General features: G+C 43.3%; 1 protein-coding gene across 1 annotated transcript; it reads left to right on the forward strand.

Annotated features, from left to right (window-relative positions):
* The first annotated feature begins 6,057 nt into the window (after window positions 1-6,057).
* Window positions 6,058-9,043, forward strand: LOC124995800 (NACHT, LRR and PYD domains-containing protein 1-like). Its single transcript, XM_047568480.1, has 4 exons — window positions 6,058-6,105; window positions 6,460-6,615; window positions 6,990-7,082; window positions 7,386-9,043. The coding sequence occupies exons 3-4, from the start codon at window positions 7,039-7,041 to the stop codon at window positions 8,641-8,643; spliced, it is 1,302 nt and encodes a 433-aa protein (XP_047424436.1). The 5' UTR covers window positions 6,058-6,105; window positions 6,460-6,615; window positions 6,990-7,038; the 3' UTR covers window positions 8,644-9,043.
* The last annotated feature ends 1,796 nt before the right edge of the window (window positions 9,044-10,839 follow it).

Raw genomic sequence — 10,839 nt, forward strand, 5'->3', positions numbered from 1 at the left:
CAGCCAATCAGATCCCTCCTACATGTGTTGACAGGGTAACAGAACTACGAGGCTTCACTGACGCCCAGAAGGAGGAGTACTTCAGGAAGAGGTTCAGTGATGAAGAGGTGTCCAGCAGAATCATCTCCCACATCAAGACCTCCAGGAGCCTCCACATCCTGTGTGCAGTCCCAGTCTTCTGCTGGATCACTGCTACAGTTCTGGAGCACATGTTGACTACAGAGCAGAGAGGAGAGCTGCCCAAGACCCTGACTGACATGTACTCACACTTTGTGGTGGTTCAGACAAAGAGGAAGAAGAACAAGTACCATGAGGGACATGAGACGAGTCCACAGGAGCTGATGGAGGCTGACAGGGAAGTTCTTCTTTAAGCTGGGGAGGCTGGCGTTTGAACATCTGGAGGAAGGAAACATCATGTTCTACCAAGAAGACCTGGAGCGCTGTGGTCTGGATGTGACAGAGGCCTCAGTGTACTCAGGAGTTTGTACAGAGATCTTCAAAAGAGAGAGTGTGATCTTCCAGAAATCAGTCTACTGCTTTGTTCATCTGAGCATTCAGGAGTTTCTGGCTGCAGTCTACATGTTCCACTGTTACGCCAACAAGAAGACAGAGTTACTGAAGAACTTCCTGGGGAGAGACCACCAGGTCTCTGCTAAGTCTCTGGATATCTTTCTATGTGGAGCCATGAAGAAATCTCTGCTCAGTAAAAATGGTCACCTGGACCTGTTAGTTCGCTTCCTTCATGGCCTCTCTCTGGAGTCCAACCAGAGACTCTTAGGAGGTCTGCTGGGTCAGACAGAGAACCGTCCAGGAATCATCCAGAGAACCATCAACAACCTGAAGAAGATGAACACTGATAACATGTCTCCTGACAGAAGCATCAACGTTTTCCACTGTCTGATGGAGATGAACGACCTCTCAGTTCATCAGGAGATCCAAGAGTTCCTGACGTCAGAGAACAGATCAGAGAAGGAACTCTCTGAGATCCACTGCTCAGCTCTGGCCTATATGCTGCAGATGTCAGAGGAGGTTCTGGATGAGTTGGACCTGGATCAGTACAATACATCAATGAAAGGACAACGGAGACTGATCCCAGCTGTGAGGAACTGCAGAAAGGCTCAGTGAGTCCTTCAGTAGAAAGCAACACAACACTTAGTATATTCTTTACACCCTCATGTCAACACTACTCTCTTGCCAGATTGACCTTTTTGACTGAAGGTGGAAGAACTCAGTAGCCACAAGTATAACAGGGTCAAAAAACATCTTGTTATACATACACAAAATCTGTTGTACTATCAAAGTGTGTCTTTACTTGGCTATTGTTTTTTGTGTATGCCTTTCTTTTAATCATCATTGTTAAATATGTTTCTGCCTTACCACACAAAGAGTTGAATATGCGTTTATTGCTAGAGGAACTAGCATAAAAGTCACTATATGACTGTGCATAAGTTATTCACATAGGACCATTAGTAGGCATCTGAATTAAATGGTAGTTTGTCTTGTTGTTATTTAAATGTGTCAGTGGCTAGAATAAGTAGAGATCGCCTCCCAGATCTTTTTGAAAGCTGAATATGAGGAGAACTGTCAGTGACACAGAACACGCATCCAAATCACAAATTTATGGGGTGGCAAAATCTCTGGATGAAAACATTTGACATATTAGGATCAATGTGTGTATGGGTTGTTCTGAAATTATTTGTGTTTTGAGTGACAAAAACCTGCTGACCTGTGTTTGTTTTCTAATCACAGACTAACTGGATGTGGACTCTCAGAGACTCACTGTAAAGTTGTGGCCTCAGCTCTGAAGTCCAACCCTTCCTACCTGAGAGAACTGGACCTGAGTGGAAATGAGCTGCAGGATTCAGGAGTGAAGCATCTGTCTGCAGGACTGGAGAGTCCAAACTGTAGACTGGAGACTCTGAGGTCAGTTCACTGACTGGAGCTGTTGTGAGTTTTATTTATCCAGTTCAAATCATTGATGTGATAATCGTTCAGTATTGCCATTAACACAAACCTGAACATGTTTTTTTAAGTGTTCTTCCAAAGGCCTGAGCTTTGGTTCCAAATAGAAGAGGAAGGTACAGAGCAATGAAATGCAGTTTAGCATCTAACCAGAAGTGCAAAAAGCACAAGTACGTGTAGCATAAACAGTATGAGATTTTTAGTTTGTCACTTTAAATCACTTTAAATATGAGGTTAAACACAGGCTCAAACATCACAACGAATTAGGATTCAGGGTGAGGAGGTGAAGATAACTATGTTAACGTATCTACAAAGGCCTGACAAACGTTTGTGCACCACCAATAACATCAATATAAACTAATTCTGATTGTTAAATGGTACCCAACCCCAATATATCCTAAGAGACAGTCATTCTACAGCGGCACCATCTCCACTACCACTTTCACCAGAGGAAGAGCAAAATGACTGCAAACACAGAGACAGGAAGACATACAGAGACCCTTAGAAAAAGATTTTCATTTCATCGCTTTTAAAAACATGAGGTCAAACACAGACCCAAACATCACAACCAAGCAGGATTCAGGGTGAGCATGTCAAACAGAAGCCGATGAAGAGACAGGACTCGGTTGGAATGACTGCAGAAAGATGGCAGGTGAGACCAGGGTCTGTGATTTAGTTTCTGTTCCTGAACAAATCACATCATTCCAATAACCACTCTGTCTCTAACAAAAGCCTCTGGTATCGCCACCCAATCCTGGTGTCACAAACATAACCATAATCATCTCATAAACTTAATTCAAGACTTTTATCTGCATCTTTTATTCTTCATTCAGATTGATGGACAGCAGTTTGTCAGAGATCAGCTGTGATTCTCTGGTCTCAGCTCTGAAGTCCAACCCCTCCCATCTGAAACATCTGGACCTGAGCTACAACAACAAGCTGAAGGATTCAGGAGTGAAGCAGCTGTGTGGTTTTCTGGAGAGTCCAGACTGTAGACTGGAGACTCTGAGGTCAGACTCCATGTTTTCTTTGTGTGCTCAGATTAATATGATGTTGAAGTTGTGCAGACATAAAGCTCATTTTATAGTGGTCGATCGCTTAAAGCCCACATCAGAAAAAACTGGAATAAAACAGAATTCCAGCTCTGAACAGGTTGTGAAACACTGAATGAGTTCAAGCCAGAACTTTCTCTTCTACACTGACAACTTTTATTTTTCATTCAGATTGTGGCGCTGCAGTTTGTCAGAGATCAGCTGTGATTCTCTGGTCTCAGCTCTGAAGTCCAACCCCTCCCATCTGAAACATCTGGACCTGAGCTTCAATGACCTGCAGGATTCAGGAGTGAAGCAGCTGTGTGGTTTTCTGGAGAGTCCAGACTGTAGACTGGAGACTCTGAGGTCAGTGCACTGACCTTTACTGTTGTAGATCTTATGACTTTGATCCGTGACTGAACCTCATTTATTGTCATATACTACGATCAGACATGACCACTTCCCTTATATTGTCCAGGTCTGCCTTGTGATTACTCATCAGAGAATGGACATGAGCCTTCTGAGTAAATTGACTTGATTTACAGAATGAATATTGTAACAACACAGACTATTGTTGTTTAATCTACAGGATAAAATTGTGCAAAAAGTTGCCTTACTATTTTAAGTAGATGGCGCTCCGTATTTTTATTAGTGCATGACCGACTTACAGCTAAAACCTAGCTCCCTAGCTCTGTAAGCTAATGTTACGTAGAGGAAAAACACATCTCTGCTTACTTTAAATTACATTCAGAGCTTTAAATTTGAATCAAGTATTTTAAAACAACTTGCCAACAATATAAAGCAATATAAAACGTCAAAGACCACAGTAATTCATCAACTACATCACTAACATTATCTTAAATCTTACCTTAAAGTCCAGACTGGAGCTGGTTGGTTGGTGGGATTTACCCAGAATTCATTGCATCAGGCCACGAAAATTGTGTGTTATGGGGGTCTTCATAAGAGGATTTGTTGGGCCACTTACATATTAGATTGTCAATGAAAAAAATCTAAATTACTTGTATTTTGAACAAGTGTAGACGAATTTAGAACATGATATATTGTCGAAGGAGGATATTTTCCTCCTTCAGCCCAGGATCTTTATACCTTCTGGAAAGGATAGTCCATCTACGCACAAGTCACGAGACAATTTCTCACATTTAGGTAATTTATTTGGTTCACAGAGAATACGTATTGATTTCAGCGCTGAGACTTCAGTCAATCCACCTTAAGGGTAGAAAAACAAGCAGACACAGTGGCCTTGTTCTACCTAGGCTCTGCCCATAGAGAAGGGAGGAGCGCTGCCTCTCATGTGTCAGTGAGTTTCTATGTGTAGCCAATTAGCTTTATATGGTTTTCATCTTATGAAATGTTGGGGTGTGATGTGTCCTAGTCTGTGAGCAAGCTGCAGCAAAGCAGAAAACAACTCTTATATGGTGAGATTCTTCCCAGTGCTATACACAGGCTGAAGGCCTTTCTTAACCCCTTAAAACCCAACAAAATTCATGTCAAGAGAAAAACTGTTTCTTTTGTTATTATCACAGGATTAATTAGGTTATTTTTTCAGTGTGAGATCTTGGGTTCAGATGCATGTGTTTGAGCTTCCTGTTGTTTCTTCATCATTCAGTCACATTTGATTTGGAGGAAAACCTCCTCTGATCCATGTATCGGTCCACACATAGATACACTCTGTGATTAGGACACAGCTGATTACAGTTTTGACTATTTTATCTGCATCTTTTATTTGTTGTTCAGGTTGATGGACTGCAGTTCATCAAAGATCAGCTGTGATTCTCTGGTCTCAGCTCTGAAGTCCAACCCCTCCCATCTGAAACATCTGGACCTGAGCTACAACAACAACCTGAAGGATTCAGGAGTGAAGCAGCTGTGTGGTTTCCTTCAGAGTCCAGACTGTAGACTGGAGACTCTGAGGTCAGTTCACTGACTCTTACTGTTCTGATTATCAACTGAATCTAATTCATGTTCATTAACAGCTTAAAGGCTGTTAGGACACAGTGAAGTTGAGCTGCACATTTAAAACCTGAACACATCTGATGGAATTATTCATGATTTAATCTGGATCTTTTGTATTTTGCTCAGACTGGTTTACTGCAGTTTGTCAGAGATCAGCTGTGATTCTCTGGGACCAGCTCTGAAGTCCAACCCCTCCCATCTGAAACATCTGGACCTGACATTCAACAACCTGAAGGATTCAGGAGTGAAGCAGCTGTGTGGTTTTCTGGAGAGTCCAGACTGTAGACTGGAGACTCTGAGGTCAGTCTCCATGTTTTCTTTGTGTGCTGAGATGAATATGATGTTAAAGTTGTGGTGACATCAGGCTGATATTCTACTGACCAACAAGGAGGATCTTCAGGATGTTTTCTTCTTCTGTGGTTTACTCTGTTGACTGGGGCAGAATCATGTTGATGATCCAAATTTAAACCTTATTAGAAGAAGGAAAATCCTCCTCAGGATAATTCACACTGACACACTTGATATTCTGTCATGATATGTGAATGTTTTCTTTGTGTTTTCTCTTTTGAAAGTTTCTTCCATGGTGTTTTGCTTCTTGCTTAACTTCCTGTGTTTTCCCTCCTCGAGTTTCACCCTCATTAGTGAAATAAATTCTGGTTTAATTAAATATTTTTTCAGGTAGCGCCATAAAGTGCATGAAAACACAGGTAGTTCAAAAAGACAGACCTTGGGAATCCAGATGGAATCACTGGGATACTGTTGAGTTACCTGCCTATTCATGTCCAGAGTCTTCAGATAATTTCTTCTAGATTCGTCCTGACATTTGGAGACTTTAGGAATAGTGGAATCAGGGATGGATTAGTCTGTAGGACGTGGAAGAGTCTTTACTGATGCAGCAGCGTCTCGTCATGAAACACTGAAAGATTTGTCTTCTAACCTGAGAACCTTTGCTCTCTCTGTTCAGATTGTTTCAGTGCAGTTTGTCAGAGATCAGCTGTGATTCTCTGGTCTCAGCTCTCAAGTCCAACCCCTCCCATCTGAAACTTCTGGACCTGAGAGAAAACCAGATTCAGGATTCAGGAGTGAGGCAGCTGTTGCACCTGGTGGAGAGTCCAGACTGTAGACTGGAGACTCTGAGGTCAGTTCACTTATATTTAGTTTGAGGTGTGTCACCATCCTCTGAACCACAGCTACTGGAATGACCTCTCACCTCACAATGTTTTATTTCCTCAACTCCTAATATTGTGTTTTTTCTGTAAAAGGATGATGATCCACAATAACAGAAGGTTTTAGATTCAGAGATTTAGATTCAGATTCAGATTTAAACAGGAATTTCAGGGCTTATCATGTTATCATATATATTTACATGTTATTTCAGAGGTAGTATAGGTAATAAAACTAAGAATTAATTTAAAAAAAGGTGCTTGTGGTAAAACGTCACTCTACTGCTCCACTGTTTCTAACTGATTTAAACTATACTTTTCTTTTTCAGACTGTTTCAGTGCAGGTTGTCAGAGATCAGCTCTGATTCTCTGGTCTCAGCTCGGAGATCCAACCCCTCCCGGCCGAGAGATTTGGAGCTGAGAGGAAAGGAGGTGCAGGGTTCAGGAGACATTCAGGAGAGGCCACTCTGTAGTCTGACTCTGAGGTCAGTTCACAGCCAGGAATTATTTTCAGGTCTGGTGTTTGCATTTAGAAACCAACTTTAATAAAGTTAGCATGACACCTAAAAAACATAGACACACAAAATAACTTTTTAGAGCCCTTCAACATCCACGACAAACTCATGTCAGTCACCCACATCAGCAGCTCCCATTGGCTCACTGGTGTTGTCTCAAAACCGAGATCAGATCGACACGGGACCCGACTAGTCCATGTTGTCAGATACTTTTTTACCAAACGTTCAGCTCGCAAAAGCCAAAACACCAATCCCTTTTGCTTTAAAGTGTAAAAATGTACCCTTGAATACGTCTGTGTTTTCTTGCTTTTAACAGCTACTTGAAAACATATTTGCTTTTGCAGAGGTCAGCACCACAGACAGAGAGCAGAGTCCGTGACCGGGTGCTTGGCCATGGAAGGCGGCTGGTCTGAAGAACCTGGACCCTCAGACACAGCGTAAGACACTGAAGGATTTCCAGTCATAATGCAGACCTGTAAACAAACACTGGTTTCATTCCTGTAGCAACACTTCTCCACCTCTGTGGGAGAATTTTAGACATTAGCACCTTTTCAAACTGGCCTACGCCTTTAACTTCTCTTTATTTTTTAACATTTAACTAGTTTGTGCACCTACACTAAAATAATGAAGGCAAACTTTGAGCTCAAGGGTCCATTTACTATATATTGAATGACATATATTGAATAAGTTGACTTGGGACATGTATCTATTAAATAAGCTGCTCTTTGTCTCCCAAACAGAAAATACCCATGTGATGGAGGCCCTGGTCTGGAGGAGGCTGATAGTTCTCCTGTAGCTGTGGACCCACCAGCCCCCTCTGACCTCCAGAGTGGACCAGGCTGCAGCAGCGCCTCCTTCATGCGACCTGCAAGCTGCCCTGAGAACTTAAGAAGCAGCTTTGAGGAGTTTCTACCTGACATCACTGCGGATGAAGACGAAGAGACGTTCACGTTTCGGTGCTCGTTTCCAGGTCTGTACCGGTGCAGAGAGACCGGTCTGCTGTTTGACATGAAGGGAGGGGGGGACGTGGTTTACAGTCTGGTCCCCTGGAGCAGGAAGCTCCTGGCCCAGCATCACAAGAAGCCTGCAGGACCCCTGTTTGACATCAAATGTCTGAAGCAGTCCATGCGCCAGCTTCATCTCCCACACTGTGAGATCCGCTCCACGGGGGGGGGGCGCCACCTGTCAGTGGCTCACGTCAACGACGAGGGCGTGGAGTTCATCCGGCCTCGTCAGGTAACGGAAACTCATGTTATCATCAGCATCACAGGCTTCTCAGGTTTTGGTAACGTCAAGGATGAAGACTCCCCCCCGGACCCGGTCCAAGCCTTGGTTCTGCTCTTCTACACCCCCCCTCACCCCCCTGACGTCATATCCTTCCTCAAAGTGCTGCTGCTTCCAAGAAACATCGTGCTCCGTGATTTGCTGCGCACCAGGAAGAAACTAGTTAAAGAAGAGAGATACATAGACGCCCCCCCGCACTGCAAGCTGCACCCAAAGCAGCTCTACACTCTGTCCACGGCTCCTGAGGACGACCTGGTCAAAGTTCAACCCACAGAAATAGAATTCGATGACGAGTCCTATGACAGCTACTTCACATCGTCCCAGGTGATTTTAAAAAGCGTCCTCAGAGACATCTCCCTGAGCCTGAAGGAGGCGACCAGCTCTCAGCCTGTTTGGGAAAGAGACGTTTGTCTTTTTCCAGAGAGACCGAAGACTCTGACTCTTCCTCCGGACGAGAAGCTGCTGGACGTACGGAGAGGCTTCATCGACAGGGTGTCAGTGCCGGTCCTCGACAGCCTCGTGGACAAGCTGTTTGAGGGGAAAGTGCTGAGCGATTCTGAGAGGGAGTCGGTGAAAGAGAAGCAGAGCAGACGGGACAGAGCTGGCTTCGTGATCGACACGGTGAGGAGGAAGGGCCCCGCGGCCAGCGCAGAGATGATCGACTTCCTCCACCAGGCCGACCTGTACCTCTGCAAACAGCTGGAGCTCAACTGACCCCAAACAGAGAACTGGAGAAACGGTGGTTAAAGAGAAACCTGATATTTGGCAGCTTGTTTAATTCTTCTACTGAGATATAAAATACACTTTTCATAATTACACTCACAACTGTTCCTTTGTAAAAATCATCATTGTCATAAGTAGATGTCTAAAAGTATCAGTAATGGGATGTCGGCCTTGAACTGGGATTATATCAAGTTCATTTAACAGAACTTTTGCACATTTCTCTTCAGCAAGATGTTGCAGCTTTCAGCAAATATCTGAGTCCTAAAAGAGATGAATGAATTTCATATTAGTCTCCACTTCATCTCTTTGTGTCATTTTCAGCATCGCATGACTAATGTTCTTAAAGGTCATGTCAATACTTGGGGTGAATAAAGTGATTTTTCTTTTTGTACCTGTTCTGACTCCATCTGAAAACAGTTTGTTCGTTCATCAGGCAGCAGAGGGCGCTGTTGGCTTGGTAACGGCCACAGAGTCAGAGCTTCATTTAATAATTATACACTAGAAATAAACTAATTAAACCGATCAGTTTGTAAGAGCACTTTAAAGAGAGCTGCGTTTCATCTAAAGTTTAATAATCCTGTGGTGTAAACCAGCTGATCAGCCACAACATTATGACCACGTTTGAACATCTTGTGACATTTCATTGTTCTTCTGGGAAACGTTTGGACCTGGTCTTCAATCAACTGTCCTTCCATATTACTGCAGCTCATCATTTATTTATTTATAGATTTGAAAGAATTTGTATTTTTTGTAGATTTGTGCATATACAATTATTATTATTATTATTATTTAGTTTTGTTTTTACGACCGATTTCCAACAAGATTTTTTTGTTATGTTTTATGTGCATCTACTACTGTCACTAAGGAATTTCGCTTAAGTCTAAAACTGTGCTTTAATTTTGGAGGGAATGTAGATAAATTGTCCGTCGATATTATTGAACCTCATTCATTCTTCCTATGAATATTTATTTATTATTTTTACTAACGTATTCTTTGCACTATATAGATATTTTTATGATATTTTTATTCATTTATTTTTTATTTTTACAAGCCGTTTCCTATAATGTTTCAAGTGTCGAGTCCTGAATCTATAAAAAGTGCTTTTATTTTAGAGGGAAGTTAAACCGTCCCCGTCTTCCTGCGCCCTAAATGCCGCTAACTTACTCTCATGGAGTGATCGGTCCCGGCGCAGCATCCAGCCTCAGACCGGACGGTGCTCCGCTGAGCGTCAACACAGGACTCTCTCTCTGTCTCTGTCTCTGTCTCTGTCTCTGTCAGTTTTCACATCGTCTCAGGTGGACAGACTGCGTGGACAGACTGCGTGGAGCTTTCTTTACAGCGTCACGTCCCGGATAACAAGTGGAATCTAATCCAAGCAGAGGAGCTGGAGGATGAACCCACCGTGCGCCCGCTGTGGGAAGATCGTCTATCCGACGGAGAAAGTCAGCTGCCTGGACAAGGTGGGCACTTTTATTTGTGGACAGGTAGACGAGACACGTGGGAGACTGATTCACCTGTTTGAACCTTCACATGAGCGAGTTTAGAGTTGTTAGAGAAACTCTGTGTTTATGAGCAAGAACAGAGACGGATCCCAACTGATGAGGATCCTAAACATCCATCCTCCTCACATCAATCAGTTTTATCTGAAAAATCTAACCTGAAGCTGCTGCGGTTTGAAGGATTAGTGTCAGCAGGTTGTATGTTGTGTTGTAGAAGTTTTATTTAACACAAAAGACGAGAGTAGTGATCATTTTATATGCGGCGCTGACGCCTCTGTAATAGCCTCTTGCATAACGGTGATAAATTATTAATTTATCTCCAGCAGCTTCGTTCACTGTCTGTCCTGAGAGGCTCCGATGACACAACAGCATGTAGGCACTGCCCACCTAAAGACACACACACACACACACACACACACACACACTCACACACACACAGACACACACCTGACAGGAGTTTATCATGAAAACCAATAGTAACTGGTGAAAACAGGCATTTCCCAGTGTCTCTAGGATGGTAGTGGGGTAGGATGGTAGGATGGTAGGGGGTAGTGGGATAGAGGGCTAGTGGGGTAGGATGGTAGGGGGTAGGATGGTAGTGGGGTAGGGGAGTAGGATGGTAGGATGGTAGGAGGGTAGGGCGGTAGGGAGTAGGATGGTAGGGTGGTAGTGGAGTTGGATGGTAGGG

The sequence above is a fragment of the Mugil cephalus genome, chromosome 18 (genome assembly GCF_022458985.1).
Source record: "Mugil cephalus isolate CIBA_MC_2020 chromosome 18, CIBA_Mcephalus_1.1, whole genome shotgun sequence".
NCBI lineage: Eukaryota > Metazoa > Chordata > Actinopteri > Mugiliformes > Mugilidae > Mugil > Mugil cephalus.